The following is a 24,765-nucleotide window of genomic DNA, read 5'->3' as shown; positions in this document are numbered from 1 at the left end:
ATTACGATGAAATTTGGTATATAGGCAGCTGAAGACTCGGAATAATGCATAGACTACTTTTCATCCCGGAGTTCCCGCGGGATTGATTGTTACGTTATGATAGTGTTTCCACGCGGACGAAGTCGCGGACGGCTTCCACTATTCTATAATAGTGATATTATTCTGATTTTAACGAACTTAACAATTGCCATAAGAAATGTATAATCCAAGAACTAGATATATCAACTTTCTTTTGAAAAAATGTTTAGCGTAGTTATCTGCCAACATCATTAAAATCATACATTGTTTTATCATTGAATCAAAATTAATCACTCCTGTTTATCATTAATATTAATTAATGAGTAAGTGCAAAATGTTTATCAACAATACGAGGAAAACATTTGTCTTTCATTTTTATTTGAACATTATTTAATTAATTATTAATCATGAACAGTGAGTAGGTAGACCGGTACGCCTTTTTCCCGGAGGGGTAGGCAGAGGCATCTTTCTACTTGCCACGATCCCTGCATACTTCGCTCGCTTTATTCACATTCATAACTCTCTTCATATATATACTAGTAAAAAATTGTCACAATTATCGTAACATATGAAATCTTTTGTATTTGACAACAATATTTAGGTACTTTGCAATAATTACCGTGTGGTTCCCGGCCCCAATACAAAAAAGAATAGGACCACTCCATCTCTTTCCCTGGTGTCGTAAGAGGCGACTAAAGGATACCTACGCTTACAAACTTGAGATTCTTTTTTAGGTGATGGGCTAGCAACCTGTCACTATTTGACTCTCAATTCTATCATTAAGCCAAATAGCTGAATGTGGCCATCCAGTCTTTTCACGACAGTTGGCTCTGTCTACCCCGCAAGGGATATAGATGTGACCATATGTATGTATATATGCAAAAATATTAACAGGAAGCTGTCCATTTCGCAACTATCACGAGGAGGCGTATCACGAAAAAATAAATAGCGAAAAAATAAAATTATCGCAGGCGAAGCTGCGGGCAACAACTAGTAGTTATATGAATTGTAAATAATTAAATTAATAATCTTATATTCAAGAATATCTGAATTCCATCACTAAGTAATACAGCTGACCGTGGTCTTTCAGCTTTTTCGAGATTGCGGGCTATGTCTACCCCGTAAGGAAGACGTGGTTATAATGTATGTGTATGTATGCGTTTACTTAATCCTACATAGAGCTCAAAGGTGGACCCTGGGCCCCCGGAAAGACGCAACCGGAAAATACAGGACTCAAGGTCCTAAGTATTTTTTTGTTATTGCATCCTAACCCCAACTTATATTCCAAATGCGAAAGTAAGTTTAAATTATTTGTTTAATATTAAATTAATCTTCTTTGAATATTTCGTATATAAGTACTATACTTTTGAGACTGGAGGTACTTTTTTCCCGGTAAAAATATAGTTTCCTTGGAATTTGCGCAAAAGCTGTAGTCCTTTGTAGGTGGCGCTAGATTCGACGCTTTTTGTAGGTGCAGTTTAATTCCTTGCTTTTTCTACATACATTCATATGGTCACGTCTTTATCCCTTGTGGGGTAGACAGAGCCAACAGTCTTATTGCTTTTTCTAGCTGGCGCTAAATTCACGCGGGAGAAGTTGCGATTAAAAAAGACTACAATATAATTACTCTCGTAGATACATTCGCACGTGACGACAGATAAAGTTTGTAAACACACAGACGGGACTGCATGAATATTTATTAGTAGTAATTAATTCATAATCGCATTATAAATGTAGATATTTGCTCAAACGCCTCACAAACATGGAGTGATGCGCATCTGTGTAATAAATTTATTAAAACAAAAAAAAAAGACTGAGTGTAAATAATAAAAAAAAAATTAGATATTAGGTATAAACAGTTATTAATAATTATAGTGATTTATCAAAATGTCTGCTGTAGGTGAAAATGATGGTGAGAAGGTGCCTTTTGAAACAGCTATAGACAAAACAGGTACCCTTTTTTTCTGGTATCGTAGGTCAAATCTTTCAAATTCAAACGTTTATTTGCCAACTATGAGTCATAAATATAAGTACCTGGTTGGTACCTGCTGTTGCTGGTCAACCAGAGATGGCGCTGATATAGTTTCTTAAAACGCGGTTTTTGAAATGTTTATATATCTTGAGAACCGAGCTTTTCTCGAACCTAGGACCTTGATAAATCGATTCCTTGAGCCGAAAAGCCCCTAATCTGTAACTTTCATGAAAATCGTTGGAGCCGTTTCCGAGATCCTGATATATATGTATATAGAAGAATTGCTCGTTTAAATATATTAGATACAAGTGGTATGTATAATTTCGTTCGTATCATAGCAACTCGGTGAGTATTGAAAATGTAGTCAATTACAATAATAATGACTGATAATTATTTTACTTATAAAAAAAAACAATTTTGATTTAATTTATCAATTAATTAATCTTCGTACGGAACACCCCCCGGGTGAAGAGCCGGTTACACTGGTTTCTTCACCCGGGAGAGTGTAGGACTCCAAGCACCTAGTATGCCAGCCTACCGCTCCTAAAACCGCTCCGGCGTTCGTATCCTGTCAATTTGAAGGCGTCATAGGATCGCAGAGTATTCTACCATGATGTCTTCTGGCTCCCCGGTACTCATTAACATACCATGGATGTCGTAAAAGGCGACTAAGGGATAGGCTCATAAACTTGGGATGGGCTAGCAACCTGTCACTATTTGAATCGCAATTCTATCATTAAGCCAAATAGTTGAACATGGCCATTTAGTCTTTTCAAGACTGTTGGCTCTGTCTACCCCGCAAGGGATATAGACGTGACCATATGTATGTATGTATGTAAGTTATTTTTAAGTACCAGGAACCACACGGCATTATGACAAACACGGATAGAGATAAAGATCTCTATTAAAATTTCAGCTGACCCGTTCTTTGATTAAAATGTGATTGTAGATCAGTCAGTCACGCTTTCCTTTCAAGTATTTATTTTTAGATTAGAATTAATCACCGTTATATTATCTGAAAAATAATCTATTGATAAATCATAATAATGATACAGCTTTGAATGCTTAACAACAAAAATCGTAACGTTTTTCTTACCATTTTTTCCCGCTCTCGTGACAATTTCCAAGACGCCTTAATTATCAAATGTCTACATCATTTTATTTTACTAGTGCCGTGTGGTTTCCGGTACTTATAACTCTATATCTTTCCCATTGATGTCGTAAGAGGCGACTAAGGGATAGGCTTAAAAATATGGGATTCCTCTTGTAGGCGATGGGCTAGCTACCTATCGCTATTTGAATCTCAATTCCATTATAAAACCATGCGCCTAACGTGGTCTTCAGTATTTTCAAGAATGTTCACTCTACCTCGCAAGGGATATAGACGTGACTATATGTATGTATGTATAACCTAGAGTAATTCCTTAAGAATACATACATACATATGTACATATGGTCACGTCTATATCCCTAGCGGGGTAGACAGAGCCAACAGTCTTGAAAAGACTGAATGGCCACGTTTAGCTATTTGGCTTAATGATAGAATTGAGATTCAAATAGTGACAGGTTGCTAGCCCATCGCCTAATAAGGAATCCTAAGTTTGTAAGCCTATCCCTTAGTCGCCTTTTACGACATCCATGGGAAAGAGATGGAGTGGTCCTATTCTTTTTTGTATTGGTGCCAGGAACTAGAGATGCCACGAATATTCGGCAATTATTCGGTATTCGGCCTATTCGGCCACTTTTTATGCTATTCGGTATTCGGCCGAATAATAGGTACTATTCGGCCGAATACCGAATACCAAATCATGTAAAAAAGACACGTATATTACGTTAAATTATGTATCTATTTCCAAATTACAATACTTTAGTAATTACAATTGACCAGTGGTAAGTTATCTATACATATAATAAATCTGTAGAAGGGTCAATTCTGTACATTGAAAACATTGAAAAAATAAATAACAGGGGGTGTTACTGGATTGATACCAAACCCCAATAAGTGATTAAAAATTTTTTTGTCTATCTGTCTGTCTGTATGTTCAGGCATCACGTGAAAACTAACGGTTCGATTTCGATGAAACTTGGTATAATTATACCTTATTATCCTGGGCATAAAATGGAATACATTTTATCCTTGAAAAATACGTATAACCTTTCACTTTACACGCTACTTCCAGGAGAAGAAAGATAAACTTTAGCAAATTTCGAAAGGTTTGGGAATTGTTTTTCGTTTGCGAACCACCACTTGTAAGGGTCGGCCTTCCGATCTAAGCGAACTGTTTTCAAATAAAAATCTAACTGGTTTGCCACAGCACTCTTCTCCACGTCCACCTCATAATTAGCATTTCGCATATTATCTGTTGCGACTTCCTCAAAGCAGTTTCAGAAACTGTCATGTATTTCAATAGTCCTATCATTTTCAATCGTTTATTTTTTTTTAAAGTTGAGCAAGTGATAGAGTTTGTATATCTAGGATCAAAGTTTACATCAGATGGCAAGTGTAGTGATATTGAAAGGAGAGTGAACGCGGGGAACATGGTGAATGGAGCTTTGCATGCCTTTATGAGCAGTCAGAAACTATCCAAAAAGGCTCGACTGGCTGTGCATAAGGGCGTGTTGGTCCCGACATTAATGTATGGGAGTGAAATTTGGGTATGGCAAAAGAAGCACGAAAGCAGAATAAATGCAGTGGAAAGATTTTAGGGATGTATTTCGTGCCAAATATTCGGCGGCCGAATATTCGGCGCTTCGGCCGACCGCGTTGCCGAATATTCGGTATTCGGTATTCGGCCAATTCACTATTCGTGGCAACTCTACCAGGAACCACACGGCACCTTAAGAATCTTCTTTCTTTATTCTTTATATTCCGTGTTTCCAGGTTTCGGATTATACAACCTGCTTCTCACGAGTCTAGCTGGTCTGGTCATCATATCCTTCGCCTGCATTGTCTACGGCAGCACCATTATTGTGCCGTCCAGCGCTTGTGAGCTGGAAACCACGGCCGCCCAGCAGGGGTTACTGGCCTCGGCACCTATTATAGGTAACTATATCTCATTTTAGTATTTAAGAAGATATACCAACTAAGTATTAAAAATATTACCGAGACTCCCTATAAAAAATAGAAATAGATTTATCTTCAAAATTAGGTAATAAGATATCGCTTATGGACGTCGAATCTACTATCGCTTTCGAAGCGCATCTGTAGAAGATGCGGGGGAACGAACTACACTGCAGCAGTTTCACAGGACGTCAAGTAACAAAGACAGATACTAGATCTAGATTTAAAAAATATATGAATAAGGATGTTATGATGATAAGAAAGTAAAGAATTAAGGATCTGCCGTATTCTCGTGGGATTAGTAATTAAATACAGCTTAACATGACCTTTCAGTCTTTTCGAGACTGTTGACTCTGTTAACACCGCAAGGGCAATAGACGTGACTATATGCATGAGTAATTAATTAGATTTTTCTATAAAAGCGAGGTTAGTTGTGAATATGTAACGCAAAAATGCATTAAAATTGAATTTAAAGGGCAGTTAAATAGCATTTAACCTACTGTTATCTTTGGTATTAATTCATAATCATACAACCTTCAGTTGGGTAATCGTCTATTGTGAAATCTTGAAACGAATTATACAGCGGACTTCACTAAAACGCGTTATAAATGTAAATTTGATTGAACTTGGTTATAACAACCTGTTTGGTACTCGGACCAGTGTCAATGCCTTATCTACCTGATCATATATACATACATATAATCACGTCTATATCCCTTGCGGGGTAGACAGGGCCAACAGTCCTGAAGAGACTGACAGGCCACGTTCAGCTGTTTGGCTTTATGATAGAATTGAGACTCAAACAGTGACAGGTTGACAGCCCATCGCCTAAATTAAGAATCCCAAATTTAAAAGCCTATCCCTTAGTCGCCTGTTACGACATCCATGGGAAATGAGATGGAGTGTTCCTATTCTTTTTTATATTGGTGCCGGGACCACCCAGGGGATTTGGCATTACTTAGGTGATTACAGAACACAAAAATTGTGAAATTTGCTACATATGGAGTCACGTCTATGTCTCTTGCGAGATAGACAAAGCCAATAATCTTGAAAAGACTGATTAGGCCACGTTCAGCACTTTGACTTGATGAGAGAATTAAGATTCGAATAGTGACAGGTTGCTAGCCCATCGCCTAAAACAATCCCAGGTTTATATCAGTAACATAAATTGTGCACATTACTCTATTTGATTTATTTTATAATCTAATACATACATACTAATCCTACTACTATTATAAAGGCGAAAGTTTGTATGGATGTATGGATGTTTGTTACTCTTTCACGCAAAAACTACTGAACCGATTACCATGAAATTTGGTATGTAGGTAGCTGAAGACCCAGAATAACACATAGGCTACTTTTTATCCCAGAGTTCCCGCGGGATTGATAGGGTTTCCATGCGGACGAAGTCGCGGGCGGCCTCTAGTACATACATATTTATAGCTGTTTGTTATTTTAGAATAAATAAATAGATATTGTTAATTTTCGGCCGTTTTGTTCCATAATATTCAATCGAAAATTATGTTTACAGGAACTATAATCGGCGCCATCTTGTGGGGCTACCTCGCAGACAGGAAGGGCCGTCGCAGCATGCTTTTCGTGTCGTTGCTGAGCGGCGCAGGAGTGAATGCTGTGGCTAGTATCTCTGTCAACTGGATCATGTTATTGATATTGCAGTTCATCGCTTCTTTATTGTAAGTTTTCTATAAATTGGCAACATTTATTGGGCTACAAATGCCACGGAACTATGTGAGGTGATGTGCAATCTTTAAACAGACCGTTAAGATATACCTACGCCATCAGTGTCATATTATTACGTCTTTTCCCCTTACGAGGTAGACAGAGACAACAGTCTCGAAAAGACTGAAAGGCCAGGTTGCCAGCCCATCGGTAATATAAGAAGTGCATAGATTAATCTTCTAGCAGAAGTTATCAAAAATGCCATTTCTTGAAATGCAAAGCTATTCCTACCTTATGACCGACAAAAATATATTATGCAGCCACTTTCATAAACACAATCTCTGTATTTAATTATTAATTTAGCTGATAACAAAATGTTTGACGTGAGTTTGACGCAAAGGATTAAATGTTTGAAAATAAATCAGAACAATGCCACTTATCATATACTTAATCATAATCATAATTATGCATATTTTTCACACGTGGTGGCTTATATCAGTTACTTTATACGAGTAGAGTTATTCCGCGTTTGATAAAGATATGTCAGAGTTGTTATCAATATACAATTGTTTATGTAAAGATATGTGAACTTTGATTTAAATGATTATTGAACGATTGTATCACGCTTTCGTCAACGCACATGTCTTTTATTTCAATTTGGTATATCATTCTCATTTTTTATTCCCAGTTTTGGTATTCCCAGAAAGCTTTTATAGTTTGCCGCCTTTAGAAATGGAGTCCTAAACCTAAAGTACATTATGACAATATTATGATGGATTAAAAAGTTTTACATATTGTGTTTGGCTTACCCATATGTATTGATATTAGATATGTTGTTTGGTTTTAACTGGTTTTAAAGACAAAGATTTGGGTTAGATAATTTTTCCTTTAACCCTATCAGCAACACTTCCACCTATTGCAACACACATGACCTAAGTAAGGTTCCCCTTATAACTAGACCATGAAGTTCAGACAGGAGTCGCTTCGTGTAATGCCTGGACGATATTTATTTAACATTATAATTACCTATTTCATTCCAGGAAAGAAATAGGTAATTATAATGTTGAATGAATGAATGAATGAAAGTGGGAAAAGGTAACGACGAAGAAGAAGAATGTTGAATGAATGTGGATGAAGTGAAGGAAATATGCAGAGATCGTGGCAAATGGAAAGAGGTAGTCTCTGCCTACCACTCCGGGAAAGAGGCGTGATTTTATGTATGTATGTATGTATTTCATTCCAGGTCATCAGGCCAGTACACCATATCGATGACAATCCTAAGCGAGAGCGTGCCAATGGCTAAGAGGAACCTGGTCGTTTTGCTAGTCACCAGCATCTTCTTGCTTGCCCAGGGTATAATGGCAGGTGGGCACTGTTGTTCACTTATTATGGTCATATGCACTAACTCTGTAGGTATACCGTGTATGCACATCTTTATTAACTATATCTCCACCAACTATTTATATCCGATTAATTTATCTAAGTCTTCCGGACTGACTGACTGACTAACGTTTAACTGATTAACGTTTACGCGTTAGTCCGGGTGATAACTGACATTCTTTAAAGAAGCGCCTGGGTTACGTCATCTACGTACTTACTTCTTGTATGTATTTCAGCCCTATTCAAATATCTCTCTTCTTAATTATTCAATGGTTGACTGAAAGAGATCCGTAAATGGAATAAGTCCGCCTTTATATATTTTGTCTTACAAATTTACTGTTTTTTTTTGTGTTCTTTCGTTTGCACAATAAAGATATCATAAACAAACAAACAAACGTCTTTGACCACAATTCTGGTTTTGATCAGGTTTTACAAGAAGCGACTTCCGTCTGATCTGCACAACCTTTGGGGAACATGAGCCATGTGCAGGTTACCTAATATATACATACATATATATGGTCACGACTATATCCCTTGTTGGGTAGACAGAGTCAACAGTCTTGAAAAGACCTTAAAGAGGTTACCTAATGATGGGGTGCAAACATGAACCCTATAATACATTATAATATATATAAACAAATCATAAACCATTTGTGAATTTCAAACAAGCAAAGCATTAGCCAACTGGTTTGAAATGCATCAAATGGCAATCAAACCAGAAGGCTACCTCAATTATTTAAATAAAGATGTGTCTTAAAATTCAATTTAATATAATATAATATAAATATGAATATAGAATAAACCATTTGCGTCATCACATTGCATAAAACACTAGCAACCTGGCTTGAAGATGCATCAAATAGCAACTTAGAGTGACAACAAATGAAATAAATAAAAAAAAAAGGTTACACTCCTCCGCTTATCTATTTCAGTGCTGGCGATACCCATAATTCCACTGACCTTCTCATACTCGCTCTCTGGTTTGGGCATCACGTGGAACTCCTGGAGGACCCTGATGCTGGTCTACTGCGCGCCCAGTGTACTCTGTGCTTTATGGCTGTTCTTTATGCAGGTAATAACTGTTTGGCTACTCCAACAATGCCCAGGCGAAACTGGGTGAGATTATGTTTCGTATTTAACAAGTTTTAAGGTACAATTCGCTAAATTCGGCTAATCTGTCTGGTGAAAAGTACCGTCTATCATAGAGCATGTTGCCAATGCCAAAAAATTTTTTTTTTTTTTATTTCCTGAAAATAAGGCAGCTGGTCAAACGGCATTGCTGGTAATTGTAAGCTCATTGTAAAGCCTGACTTACCTATTATCTAATGTAGTCAGATATCTAGTCCTTGATATTATTCTTTAATTACAACTTTGAAAGGATTTTTGGAAAGGAGACAAGATTTTTGCCTCTGTTTATTTGCTTAGGCTAAATAGTTAATTTTGATATTAATAACTTTACAGGAAAGCCCCAAATATACACTAGCTAAGGGTGATGAAGCGGAGACCCTCAGGATATTGAACGTTATATACAAGATAAACAACAGGCACGCCTCAGAAGAATTGCAGGTGGGTAACTTCTTAATCATCAGTACTTTTTCTTATCTCATAGAGTATTTCTAATATAACGTGACGTGATTCTTTATACGGGTAAGGCAGAGCCAACAGGTAAGGTAAAGCCACGATCAACTGTGTGTGTTTTTAATAAAATAATCTCTTTGGCAAAATCTATACGTCACAAGTCACAAAAATAAAAAATAAAATCACGCGACGCTATCAGTCAAAAACAGCGAAATACTTAAATCGCGCAAGCAAAGATTTCATGGATTGGAGCATATATACAACCTCCGACACAACATCGTCTGTCGCGCGGTTCCCCAGGCATAACACCTAGCCTGGCGGAAGATCTTCCCTTTGGTGGCGGTCGAGCCTGCATCAAAAATATATTAGTGATAATCATATATATTCGGTTTCCAAGTACAATGCTTTTCTTTCAGTTTACTTCATTCGTCTCTGACTTTATTTTTAATTCAGGCGATAGTTAGATAAGCAATAAGTCCGCCTTTGTACTTACCATGTCTGTCTATGCTGTTTTGTATGTTTTAATATTATGGTGCAAAGAGTTTATCCATCTATAGTTACGAATGCTGCAGATTCTGTATTGAATTGTATTGAAAATGAGTGTTGAACTATTTCAGGTGAAGGGAATAATTGCTGAAACAAAGTCGGACGAGTCTTCAGCCAAGGCCCAGGTGGTACCTCTCTTCAAGATGCCCCTGCTGAAGTACACGCTTATCATGACCACTCTATCTATTTTCCACCAGTAAGGGTTTTTCTCTCTTTTATTTTCTTTATTTACGTTATTTACGGAAGTAAAACATAATGCAACTAACATGATTCAAGATGAGTAAGATTCCCTTGTTTAATAGATTTATGGCCAATAAATGTGACTCTTTTCGTGTTATCCTGAATTCCTTAGTCTTGGAACGTGGTCATAAGCAGAAATTATCCTCTCTAAATAGAAGCAATTATCAGTAACATCAAGAACGAAGAACTTAAAATACGATCCACTTAGGTACTACTTTGCTTTATTTGAATCATGCTTGGCCGAATATTTTTCAAATGTTGTCTTTATCCATAAGTATAAACACATACATAAGTACATATAATCACATCTATATCCCTTGCGGGGTAGACACAGTCAACAGTCTTGAAAAGACTGATAGGCCACGTTCAGCTGTTTGGCTTTATGATAGAATTGAGAGTATAAACATAATATAAAATTAAAAAATACACCTAGTAGCAATTTGACGTAAAGTTTAATTTACAGAATCACAGCATTTGGCGTGTGGTTGCCGACGATTGCGAACCAATATGTCAGTTTGCTGGAGACCGGGGAGGGCACCGACCTGACCATCTGTGGCATTATCAACACTGAATTGGATACTGTTTCAGATGTAAGTGACCTCCTTTATGTTCTGATGTTCGTGATGAGTTGATGAGTGACGAAAAAATTATATTACAGTAATGGAAAACAGTGGCAACTATAAAAGACAATCTGTTAAATACATTTATCTATTAACTAGCTGAGCCCGCGAATTTGTCCGCGTGGAATAGTGATTTAGGGCATCATTGAAGCCCTCAAGGATGAATAATTTTCCCCCTTTTTTTTTTACATTTTCCATTATTTCTTCGCTCCTAAAAGCTGCAGTGTGATGTTATAAAGTCTAAAACCTTCCTCGATAAATAGTCTATTCAACACAAAAACCAAATTCAATTCGAACCAGTAGTTCCTGAGATTAGCGCTTCAAACCAACAAACAAACAAACTCTTCAGCTTTATAATATTAGTATAGATGCGACTTCCGATCTCCTATTAAGATACAAATGTTTAGTTAAAGTAAACACCATGTAATTATCACACACTCAAAATTAAGACGGACAATCAAGTACAAGTTTGTGTAACTCATAATATTAACGGCTCATAAGTTAACGCCCATTCATCGCGGGTTTTGCTGCAAAATTTTAATTGTCCAAGATTCAGTATTTCATTTTTCTTTCAGCCTGACGCTACTCCGTGCGCGCTGAACGTCACCGCTTTGCTAATAGTATTGGTAGTAGGAGCTCTTCAGTCAGTCTTTAACTTGATAGTCAGCGTTGTAAGTATTCATTATTCTAATTTTAAGTGCCGTGTGGTTCCCGGCACCAATACAAAAAAGAATAGGACCACTCCATCTCTTTCCCATGGATGTCGTAAAAGGCGACTAATGTATAGGCTTATAAACTTGGGACTGTTCTTTAAGGCGATGGGCTAGCAATCTGTCACTATTTGAGTCTCAATTCTATTTCCATTCAGTCTTCAAGACTGTTGGCTCTGTCTACCCCGCATGGGATATAGACGTGACGATTTGTATTAATGTATGTATTCTAATTTTATTTTTATTAACATATTTAGCATGTTCGATTCCCGATTGCATTTTTCAGGCCCAAGACGGCTAGAGATATCATGTGACACATTAATTTTCAATAACATGATGAATTCACTCAGCTTTTAGCTATATGCTCAGGAATAATGCCCCAAGTCATTTCAGAATCAGTGACACTTTAAAACCTAGATAAAGTCCTGAATTTTTGACGTATCTTGGGATTCTTTTACTAATTGTTATGACTTTTTCCCTTTGCTCTGAACTCTTAGAACAACTGCGAATAATTCTTTTCAACCCTATCAGAGCCAACATAGCGTATCATCGCTGGTTTGAAACCTCTTTCTATAATCACTCACCATTCTTCTGTTTATATTTTTCTGATAAATTCTGATTTCCCTGAACAGTTAGTGGATCGGGTCGGTCGTAGGAACACAGCAATGGCGATCACAGCCTTCTGCGGAACCTGCGGGATCCTCGTCAACTTGGTGCCCAACGCTATGGCCAGCTTGATCCTGTTCGGACTGTACCTCATGGCCATGATGGTCTTGGGGTTGTACACAGCCATCAGCGTGGCTCTGTTCCCGACCAATTTAAGGTAATACATACATCTTCTTCTTCTTAGTCGTGTCACTCTTGACAGAGTGGTCGTGGTCATCATGTAGTGTTGGAGGCGGGCGCCAATGTGCGCCTTACGATGTCCCGCCATTTCTCCCTGCTGGAAGTCATCCTGCTGCACTCGTTAAGTGAACCGCCAATCACAGACTTTATTTGGTCGGTCCATCGCATGGGTGACCTCCCGCGCGGTCGAGAGCCTTCCACTTTACCCTGGCCGTTCTATGGATCGGTTGCCTCTCCATATAATACATACATACATAAAATCACGCCTCTTTCACGGAGGGGTAGAGAAGTATGCAGAGACCGTGGCAAGTGGAAATATGTAGTCTCTGCTTACCCCCCAAGAAAAAGGCGTGATTGTATGTATGTACTGTCCAAGTATTTAATCAATTATTGCACATTTACTCACAAACAATACAAGTTCTTGAGGCGTTGTCGCAAACGCTAACTGCATTACCTAAAAAGCAGCAAATCCGTAGATTTTTAAAAAGACCATTGCATTTCATTGCAGAGCGCTGGCAGTGTCCCTGACGATGACAGGCGGCAGAGTGTTCAGCTTCGCTTCCATCCAGATCCTCAACTTTCTGCTCATCAACAACTGCGAAGTCGGCTTCTACGTGTATGCCTCTATATTGGCATGTGAGTAAATTAACGTAAACCTTTTCCTGAGTTGTTAGTGCGAGTTTTACTCGTTCAAACGCTTCGAGCAAGTAAACGCGAATTTGTATGTGATTTGATCAGCGCCATCTATTGGTAACGCGATGACACTAATGCAACGTTAACATACGTTCAACGCTCCATACGTTCGCGTTTGCTTGATCGACGCATTTGACCGAGTTGAACTCGCACTAACCCCTCTGTTTTAAAACTTGTACTGCCCAGTTGCATCGTCCGCCGCTATGCTTCGGGGTCCTGACCCCGTGTTTCATATAGGAATTTATGAAATAAAACACATTCGAACTTCGGTTGCATGATGACGCCATCACAACTGATTTATTGTATGTCCGTTACAAACTGTTAGCCTATCTCTCTTGACAATTAAATTGAAACTCATAGATAATTAATCATATGACACACCCCGAGATCCTGATCTCCGCTTTCTGACCTTTATGTGTCAAATTTAACTCATTTCAAACCTGTTTGTTTGTTTGTTTGTAATATCTTTATTGCATAGAAATTTACATAGTAACAAGAAAATAGTAAGTTTTATTGTATACTGTATTATTACTGTATTGTCTCATCCACTGACAATTCGCCGTTATCATGTTGGAGTTTTGCCCAGGATCTTCTCACGATTGTATTCTAGAAAGAAAACAACTGAAAGTAGACCTGAGATTGACTATCGGCAACCAGGTAGGATCAGAACGAGAGAATTATGACCAAGAATACGACTTTTTTGGAACGTTCTCTAATTATTGACATCTTACAGCCACTAAATGTTACTTTCTATTCACTTTTCATTTCAAAGGTTCTCTATTTAAGGGATAGGCTTTTAAAGTTGGGATACCTCTAATAGGCGATGGGCAAGCAACCTGTACCTCTTTGAATCTCAATTCCATCATAAAGCCATAGAGCTGAAGTGGCCTTTCAGTCTTTTCACGGCTGTTGGCTCTGTCTATCTCACAAGGGATATAGACGTGACAATATGTATGTATGTTCACTATTTATGTTTATATGAAAACTTATTTGGTACCAAGATGGCAACAAAAAGCACACCTGCCTTATGAAATGATTACCATGGCTTTTAATTCTTCTTTCTATGCAGCATCAGCAATAGTGGCGTCGTTCCTACCTGACGATCGACTGCTTCGGAAACAGATGCAGAAGAAAGCAATTGAGAGTCCAGATAGCGAAGATCGCGTGAAATGACGATAGTTATATCATTAGATGTTTAATTAATTGTAATGTTAAGTGCCTATTAGATTATTACATTATTTATATTTGACAAAAAAAATCTCTTTTTTTTTTATTGATGCCCATAATTTCCAGTTGGATATCTTTATTTTCATTCATAAAAACGAAATAGACATAATTACTGTAAAAAGATATTTATATTTTACGTCACTAAAAATAAATTTAAATATACCTAATAGGTATGTAGATATTTATATGATAATAATTAAAGTAGTTTTAACTTAAATTAGAAATTGATTTCTCAACAGTCTTCTTTATCTCCGTACTTCTAAAACAGAGAATAGTATTCACAACTTAGAAATACTGATATTCGTTTCCAGCGGTTCAGGTTTCCGTTTCCGAATTCTGTCATCTGGAAGTAGAGCTGCAATCAAAGCTGAAGCTGTAACAAAGAAATATTTGAATACCAAGTATTCTTTTATCTTCTTTTATGGTGTGTAATTGTACTCATAATCTGGAACAACATTTATCTCAGTATGATACTCCACCATCAAGCGTGGACTCAAAATTTCCGAAAAGTTGTCAAAAGCCCGAAAGTAGGATGTACTTGTAGGATGCAATTAGGAATACGCGAAGATGAGAAATCCACGGCAGAGTTAGAAGCCATTTGAATTATGACAGTTACTGTTGCATCGTCGCCACGACACCACTATCACGTCCCACGTTTTGACGGCCTCTGTGGCGCAACGGTAATACGCTTGTCTGTGACACCGGAGGTCCCGGGTTCTTTTTTCGATTGAGCTGGGTCTTGGATGTTTATCTATAAAAGTATTTATTATAAAAATGTAGCATCGTTGACTTAGTATCTCGTAACACAAGTCTCGAACTTACTTCGAGGCTAACTCAATCTGTGTAATTTGTCCCGTGTATTATTTAGTTATTTATCACTTTTGACAGGGTTGCTAGACCATGGCTGAAAGAAGACCACAATGTAAATCTTCTTAATATTACTGGTACATATAGTTTTTTTCGAAACGGCTGATCTTCGGAAGTACTTAATCGAATATGAAAATTCTTACACCGGTAAAAAGGTACATTTTCTTCGGCTGTTATATTATGCTAAGTATGTACCACGAGAGAAGCCGTCATAGGGGGTTAAATTAAATAAAGAAGGTATACAAACAGGCGAAGATTGCTGAGTAGACGTAGAATCCCACTTCACAATGGTTCTCCAGCAAGAAGTTGAGGATCTGAATGCTGGCGAACGAGCAGAGACGGTCGGCGGTGATCGCGAGAGCGATGGCCATGGCCCTGAATTCGAATATTAAGTATGTTAATAATTTTAATAAAAGTTTAAGAAAATTTATATTTTTCACATAGGTATATAAGAAAGTAAACTTCGGTAGGTAGATTTGTTCTAATACATACATACCTATATACAATCACGTCTATATCCCTTGCGAGGTAGACAGAGCCAACAGTCTTCAAAAGACTGATAGGCCACGTTCAGCTGTTTGGCTTAATGATAGAATTGAGATTCAAATAGCGACAGGTTGCCAGCCTATCGCCTAAAAAAAATAATCTCAAGTTTGTAAGCCTATCCCTTAGTCGCCTTTTACGACATTCGTGGAAAAGAGATGGAGTGGTACTATTCTTTTTTGTATTGGTGCCGGGAACCACACGGCACGGCAGGTTCTCATGTATGACTTTAGAAATTAATCAAAATTCCCAAGGAGTCAGCCGACTACAATATTAGTCACGTCATTTGCTACCTTTAGACTCCAAGGTTTGTAGCTAACACCTGGTAATATACAATATAAAAAAGGCCAGTTAAATTTTTAATCATCGAATAAGAAGTGAGACAAAAACAAATTTTAGCCAATCTACACACACACCGACGAGACAGCGTTACCTGAGTTGTGTTGGTACAAGCGAGACAGCAATAGCCGTGTACAACCCCAGGGTGATCTGACCGACCAGGTTGATGACGAAGAAGGTGCCGCTGGCAATCGCGTTGGGCATCAAGTTCACCAGGATCCCGGAGAGACCGCACACGGACGTCACTATCATCACCATGTTACGACGCCCCACTTTGTCTATTACCTGAAAGAGGAGCAGAAATTAATGAATGATAAATAAAGACATATTTAATGTTTAAAAAAGGAATGGGACAACTCCACCTCTTGTTCCCATGGATGATTTAAAAGGCGACTAATAGATAGGCTTATAAACTTGGTGTTCTTCTTATCTAGGCGATGGGCTAGCAAACTGTTTCTATTTGAATCTCAAATCATTAAGCCAAACAGCTGAACGTGGCTGATCAGTCTTTTCAAGACTACATACATACATACATACATAAAATCACAACTCTTTCCCGGAGGGGTAGGCAGAGACTACCTCTTTCCACTTGCCACGATCTCTGCATATTTCCTTCGCTTCATCCACATTCATAACTCTCTTCATGCAAGCTCGGCGGTTTCGGGTACTTTTGACCTGACCCTTTACCAGGACGTCCTTAATTTGATCAAGATACGTTCGTCTAGGTCTTCCCACTACGACCTTTCCCTCCACACTCTCCTTGTATATCTGCTTAGTCAACTTGTTTTCATTCATCCTCTCCACATGACCGAACCATCTCAACATACCCTTTTCTATTCCTGTAACTACATCTTCTTTCACATCACCACATTCCCTTATCACGCTGTTCCTTATCCGGTCACTCAATTTCACACCCAACATACTCCTTAACGCTCTCATTTCCACTATCATTATCATAACGTTTCTTCTCATTTTCAAGACTATTGACTCTATATTCCCTGCAAGGGATATAAACGTGATTATATGTATGTATTTAATGTCAATAGATTCTTTTACTCAGGTTTTTATCAAGGCAGTCTTGTACAGACAAAGTGATAAGTATCTCCCATCAGCATGTTTCAAAACTTAGATTTTTCTGGACATCCTACTGGTCACGTCCTTCGTGAATTGAAGGCCAGAATTAGCCTATGACACGATCAACTAATAATCTAAATAGTGGATAAATTATCTAATGACACGAATAGAATAGGAAAAGTGATAAACTAGTCATTGTCTGTATCACGAACCAGACGATACAAAGTCACAATCCAGATTCTTGCAATAAAGAAAACATTGATTTTACTTACGAGACTAACAAACACGTTGGTACCACATTGCAGGGCTCCCACGATTAGCACCAGCATCAAAGCGGTCTCGTTGAGCGAGCAAGGTACGACGTCAGGCTGTTAAAAAGGATTATTTGTCAAAACCTAGCACTTTCTGACCAAATCGATCCTATAATCAAATTACAAAAAATGGAAATGGAATAGAAATACAATAAACTAATTTCAATTTCAGCTTCTTATTTGAGCCATATCTTAATAATTTCATAGGTTTATTTGTTAAATACTCCTATAACTTTCATCTCATACATGCAGTCTTAAGTACGAAACAGCCACTCTAGGCGGAGGCAGACTTTAGAGGAAGATGACAAGATGATCCTGACAAATAGTGATCACGTGGTCACAAAATTCATACATACATAACATCACGCCTTTTCCCCGGAGGCGTAGGCAGAGACTACATCTTTCCACAAAATTCTTCTGAATGAAATCGTTTCCAGAAACATGGAGGGCCTTTGCTTCGCAGTAGGAAATAGATCTGGTAGGAATTAGAGGTATAATGAGTTGTCTCACATCGTCCGGAGTATTAAGACTGAGGTCTATGATCTTGCAGAGAGTGAGGTCGGCAGCATCTCCAGACTGCAGGATACTGGTGAACTGGTTCGCGATCCTTGGCAGCCAAATCAAGAATGGGCCGTTTCTGAGAATAATTATCGCAATACAACCTCAGGATATACCTTATACTAATTTTATATGATTCGATTTTCTGGAGGTGAGCAAATACCTATGGTAGAGATTTTTAATTGCTGGTTGACGATACTTACCCACTTATTGCTACTTGATGCTACTTACTTGCTTAATTGCTACTCGTACTTACCCATGAAAAAGAATTCAGGCGCTTCACTTCATTCATACACGTTTAAAGATAATAATTAAGCCTTTATTGTATCATGGTTTCTAAGTAAAATGTATAATATTATGCGTTATATAGATTTCCTTGCTACGCTCTTTATTTAAAAAATCACCTTCCTATATATTCTCAAGTCATCATGGCAAAAATGAAAACTATTAAGCCGGATTTACATTACGAAATTAGTGGCTTGAAATTACTTTGATATAACTAATTTGACCAGTAATTGCACGTGTAAACGTTCAGTTTTACAAAACATGCATTACTTTTGTGAAACTGGAGTAGTTTCATGCTACGAGTATGCGCATAGTTTTTGTAAAACAAATGTCATGCAACTAATTTCGTAATGTAAATCCGGCTTTACGGTTTTCTATTTAACAAAAAGATACAAATGATAGGTTTATATTTATATTGAAGTAACTTACAGCTGGAAAATAAGTAGTGTGGTCAATATCAGCACTGGCTTCACAAGCGGCATTTGAAACAGCGGCTTTATTTGTTTCTTTGTTGATATCGAGGTTTCTTCGCCTTCTGGTCGAATTAGTCCTGATATCTGAAAATTGTGAATAACTTTAATTACTAAAGTTTCATTAAAAGGAATTTTCGTAAGGTGTTCCAAAAGATTCCAAGAGTACATATAAGATAAAATTGAGGTCGCCAATTAAGTAGAACAACTTTTAACAGATTTTCTTTCTCGTCCATAAGTCTTTGATTTTAAACCTAGGTGTGATTCAATATCATGCTCGAGGCGAAACGGTTAAAGTAAGTCTCATTAAAGAATAGGATGAGCATTGAGTTTAAACATATTATAGAACTAAATCCGCGGACAGAAAAATAAAGAATCGGGCTAAAAAAATTACAATAGAACTTACACCAAGGTCCTTCCCACGTCTATTGATCCTATAAATGTGATTCAATATCCTGATTGCACTGTCTTCATCGCCCTGTACCAGCACATACTTGGGGCTTTCCTTCATGAAGAATAACCAGAGGAGGCACACGAGGCAGGGAATGGAGTAGACCAGCATAACCGTCCGCCAGGAGTTCCAATAAATCCCAAGAGCGGGGAGGTGGTACGAAAATGTTAGTGGAATTATTGGAATAGATATTGCTGAAACAATATAAGAGAAGGTACTTATTGATTGGTTGCTTATCAAATGTAACCTCAATTGAAACAATGTCCAGATAATATATTTGTTGCTGCATCAGAAGCTGCGGTAGAAATCCCGCACTTTCTGATTCTTGCTCTGTTAGAGGTAAATAAAAATGAGATCTTTTTCAAAATTTTTCCGAAGTCTTGATAAAAAGTAACCCACTAACTACAGATTTAAAAATGTTGATAATTTGTTATAGGCATAGCCAATGGCCAACACAATAGCAGGTCGTGTTTTGAAAAGACAAGACCATGACCTTAGTAAGTCAGAATAAAAATTACTCGTACATATATATCTATTCCTTCTGGATATAACATTGAAGCTAATTCTACTTGCTTACCAGCCATTAGACCTTGGGACAACATAAAGATACTGGTGACTAGTAAGACCAAGACGTTCCTCTTGGCCATCGGGACACTCTCACTCAGCAAGGTCATGGAGACTGCGAACTGACCCGCTACCCTAGAAATTTGGACAGTTTGACCATTCAAGATATCATAGCAGATACTTCAATTAGTCAATTGAGCGTGAGTGTACGAATGGATGAGGTATTACACTAACTTACGTACCCGTCCCAAGGAATAAACAAGTCTGAAACCCAATGCCCATAATTGTTTTTCGAGTTGTAAGTAGTTATAGATAAGTCTGATTTTTGAATACTAAAAATGCTCATACATCATAGGATAACATTAATTCAGGCCACAAAATGTGCAAGTCCAAAAACTAAGTTGGGTTTAATTTAAAATTCAGATGGAACACGATGTACCTAAATGTAATAACTTTTGTTTTGATATAGAAAGAAAGAAAGAAAGAAAAATATTTCATTTGATATCACAAACTTAACTATACTAAGTAACAGGATTTTACAATTTGTTCGTTTTTGTGAATATCAAAAAGGCTTCCTCTCAGCATAATGTTGCGGTAGTAACCACAACGTATGACAATTGATATGACCTCAAGACAGATTCAATTCAGACAAACAAATGAGTAAGCTGATGTTTCAGTTTGTTGACAGAAGCCTCTTTCGCACAAGTTGTAGGCGTGTCAGGGGACTGATAAAATGTAATGATAAAGATATAAATGTTATATGGCATAATAAATATTATAATATTCCAAATTTACAGCAAATTTAATTTTTTTATTATGTTCTGTAGGCGACTAGTGATGATAAGATAAAAGATTATACGAAAAGCCGGCACGGAAGCACATTGACCTTTTTAAAGGAAATTTTAATGTTAAGGTCAGTTCATTTTTTCTCTATCTGGCTTATACATTTTATGTGCAAGCAGCATACTACAGTAAATTGAAGTGGTACGATTTATTTTAAATGCATTTAACTAGATTAGAGACCTCTTGAGTATAAGATTGAACGGGTGAGGAATTGATTAAAAGTCTACCTCAAAGTCAAGCCTATTTTACTTACTAAGGGTTCTATTATACGCATGCATTATTCACTCGTATCATGTTCCCTGAATACGGACCTAATAAAGAACAATGGCAGAAAAATAGTTGAAAATAAAATTAGCGTCTAAAAATGTTACTTAGGTACAACTTATTAAAATATTTTTTTATTTATTTACGTAAATAACTCAATTTTTATTAAACCCGCAGAAAAAACAACACATTTAATAAAAATCTAACTTGATTTCCTGTACTTTCTTATTTTTCGTACACTATGGTGTTACCACCCAATAAAATTCGTCTGGTTTTATTTTAGCGACTACGAATATAAACTATTTCTTTAACTAATTGGATACTTGTAATCATTCAATAATTAAAAAAGTATATACTACTTACCTACTTAGTCAAAAATAATTCTGTTTTTATGCATTTTTAAAATGCCTGTAAACTATTTTTGCCGAGCTGTTTGATTTTATTGTAATGACAACACTCAAAGGTCGCTGTCTGTCAATCACAAATGCCCCCGTGCTTTTTGTGTCGGTTGTGTTTGGAATTGTTTTATGTGTTGTTTTTATTCATTTCTTCGACTTGGATTGCCTATGGACTCTGATATTTCTTTGTGTGACCTGTGCTTGCTTTAAGGATTTCGATTTTGCCTCCTAATTGTTTGACTGTGCCATCGCTTCTTGGATTTTGAATTTGTTGCCGTTTTGGATCAATGAACATGGCATTTCGTCATAGAAATACTCGAATCCGGTGTGCTAATTGATGTTGTGCTCATGTTATGACTGTGGTATGGTATTTAGGATGGGCCAGACATGAAAACAATATAACTGCACCAGCTGAGTTCTTAGATCGTATAATTATAAGATAAGATGATGAGGAAGAATAAAAAAAGATAAAAATATGGAAATGTCTTATTTAAAAAATACCCTAAGTAAGAACTGAGATAGAACTGAGATAAGAATCTCAGTTCTTATTTGACTCCCTCAGTTTCTAGCAGTCTTTTGTTTTGTGATTGCCGTGGGTTCGACTCCCGTTAAGATAATTGTTGGTTTGAGTCACTTGAATTACAAATAAGAAGGATTGATGACGGTTCAAGTAAGGCTTGTTATAGTAAGAAGTAATGTTGCGTAAAGGGGACGCAGAGCGTAGTCGTTCCTCGGCATTTTACGCACATGTATTAGTACACGCTGTATGGAACAATTTGCCAGATTCGTCTAAATAGAATTATTGATTAAGTACTAACTAAAACATTCTTATAATCTTTAGTCGAAGATATTTTCATTACAAAAAACTAGATTCGTAGGTACTGATAGAAGACAAGTATCCTATCCTCCAGTATTTGTTATTGACAGTTGACAATGACAGATAACCTCAAAAAATCTAAAAGTTCAAATCGAAAAATCTTTTTTTTCCGGCTTTCTTAAGACGAATATCTTTAAGAGATTTATTCAGTAAGTGCCGGACAATATTTTAAGGTATTTTTGATGCTAAGACGCTGCCGGTTAGATTCAACTATTTTTATGTATGGGCGTCTGCCATTGTTCTTTCAAGATATGGTCTTAGATTTTCACCATTTGTATCAAAGACTCTCCCCTTCTTCTAAACAGGCCTTGCATCGAATTAATTGAAAATAAGACAAAAGTTAACTCACATGACAGTGGCTAGGAATTGGAGGATCATCAACATGATCCAGTTGACCGAAATGCTGGCGATGGCGTTCACCGTGGCGCCCAGGAGGAGAGACAGCATCAACATCTTGCGCCGACCACGGGTGTCTGCCAGGTAGCCCCACATTACAGCACCGACCACTGATCCTGAAAAAATATAAAAAAATTAAAAAATATATATATATGTATGTGTATATATATTTAGTCATTGTTTCGGCTCAACCGCCACCAAAGGGAAGATCTTCCGCCAGGCTAGGTGTTATACCTGGGGAACCGCGGCTCGATATTGAGTCGGAGGTTTATTTGTGCTCCAATCCATGAAATAAATAAATCTTTGTTTGCGCGATTTAGATTCTTCGCTGCTATTGGTTGAACGCTTCAATTTTTTTCGTGATGATTGACTGTTTTGTGTGATTGGATGTTGTGACGTGTGGCGTATAGATGTCGCCACAGATGCAACAGGGAACATCCATAAATGAGATAAAGAGAAGATATACTGGGTTTTTATTTCTAGACGCAACCAGGATATTTAGATCCGAAAAGTTTATTGTTCTCACCAACAACAGGCGCCGCAGCCATCAGCCCTTGTTGACCGCTGTTGGTTTCCAGCTCACAGGCGCTCGCTGGGATGACGATGGAGACGCTGGTGGAAATCCACATGAAGGAGACTGTGATCAGACCCGCCAGGGCTGTGAGGATGTAGCTGTAGCAGCCGAAACCTGGAATTCAGAATCAGATTACAAAGAATCACATGTTATTTGAAGTGCAATAAAAAATTTAGAATTGAGTAGATCTACTCTGTCATCTAAATATAAAGACACCAAAGTTAGTTTGATTTCTCATCCTAAAGGGGAAGAATTAAAAAAAAGAATAATCTAACTTAAGGTTCTAATAGTTCCATTTATATTATTTTAATATACTTACGCGTAAAATATTTTGACCCTGTACAGTCTTATAAAGAAAAAAATAATGAGAACAGAGTGGCCATGAACAACGTGCATACACATAGTGACATCTAAATCCTTTACAAGGCTGACAGAACCAATTGTCTTGAAAAAACAGAAAGGCACGTCCAGTTGTATATTGATAAGAGGAATCCCACGTTTATAAGCCATCTTTTTCAGATTATCGTGAGAAACAAAAATTCTAAGGAAAGTACTTAGTTAAGTATTTAGTAGTCCATGCTACCACATATCGTTACGTCTATATCCCTTGCGGGGTAGACAGAGCCATATATTATGCGATCAATCGAGGCTATAATCTGAGGAAGACAAAGAAACTCACCAGCTTGGTCCAGAGCGGTTTCAAACGGCAAAACTTTACCATCTTTTAAACTCAATGCCATGGTATTTTTTTTAAATCACTTTATTATTTCAACATTCATAACAAGAATTGTCATTTGTTGTTCCTTGTAAGGTGTTATCGATTTATTAGTTTGTGTATATTTCTTGTTGAACAGTGATGATTCAAGTTTTTTGTTGAATTCGGCCAAGTGCAAATCGTACTCATACACGGAGGATTCCGTATAATTATATAATACTTAACGTTTATCAACCAAATTGCATTATCGATTTCCTAGGTTAATCAATAGTTATACTGTAAGTAAGTAATGAAAATAATATTTGGTTATGATATTTTAAGTACATCCCTAATAGTCAAGTAAGTAAGTAGATAGATAGATAGATAATTCATTTATTTGATTTGCAACACACAATTTACAATTTCATATGGAATACAAGTTAATTATTGCAGCAATACTAAAAGGTCACAACTCAACGAAGTTATTGCTATAGAGCAATACGCTGATTTTCAGTTATGACCTAGATGCTAGTGCAAGTAAATCTGCGCACGCAATAAAAAAAACAAAAACAAAGAAAGACTCGTAGTAATTAATATAATATTTGGTAATGATATTTTAAGTACATCCCTCATAGTCAAGTAACGTCAAACATCAATATTTTTCACAGCTGGGGCCATGTTACAAA

General features: G+C 37.1%; 2 protein-coding genes across 2 annotated transcripts; one reads left to right on the top strand and one right to left on the bottom strand.

Annotated features, from left to right (window-relative positions):
* Positions 1-1,746: 1,746 nt before the first annotated feature.
* Positions 1,747-14,554, top strand: LOC106136792 (arabinose-proton symporter). The gene is made up of 12 exons (XM_013337439.2): positions 1,747-1,969; positions 4,872-5,033; positions 6,583-6,745; positions 7,975-8,096; positions 9,044-9,183; positions 9,573-9,677; positions 10,307-10,431; positions 10,939-11,065; positions 11,671-11,766; positions 12,438-12,628; positions 13,160-13,287; positions 14,414-14,554. The coding sequence occupies exons 1-12, from the start codon at positions 1,906-1,908 to the stop codon at positions 14,515-14,517; spliced, it is 1,527 nt and encodes a 508-aa protein (XP_013192893.1). The 5' UTR covers positions 1,747-1,905; the 3' UTR covers positions 14,518-14,554.
* On the bottom strand, positions 13,610-24,240 carry LOC106136793 (solute carrier family 22 member 6). Its single transcript, XM_013337440.2, has 11 exons — positions 24,065-24,240; positions 23,338-23,499; positions 22,765-22,927; positions 20,047-20,168; positions 19,425-19,663; positions 18,978-19,105; positions 18,216-18,342; positions 17,667-17,762; positions 16,415-16,605; positions 15,686-15,813; positions 13,610-14,944 (listed from the first exon to the last, which is right to left on the bottom strand). The coding sequence occupies exons 1-11, from the start codon at positions 24,123-24,125 to the stop codon at positions 14,850-14,852; spliced, it is 1,512 nt and encodes a 503-aa protein (XP_013192894.1). The 5' UTR covers positions 24,126-24,240; the 3' UTR covers positions 13,610-14,849.
* Between the last annotated feature and the right edge of the window lie 525 nt (positions 24,241-24,765).

The sequence above is a fragment of the Amyelois transitella genome, chromosome 10, assembly GCF_032362555.1.
Source record: "Amyelois transitella isolate CPQ chromosome 10, ilAmyTran1.1, whole genome shotgun sequence".
NCBI classification, from domain to species: Eukaryota; Metazoa; Arthropoda; class Insecta; order Lepidoptera; family Pyralidae; genus Amyelois; species Amyelois transitella.
Note: the sequence above shows the minus strand (reverse complement) of the source record. Positions and strands in the feature narration are given on the sequence as shown.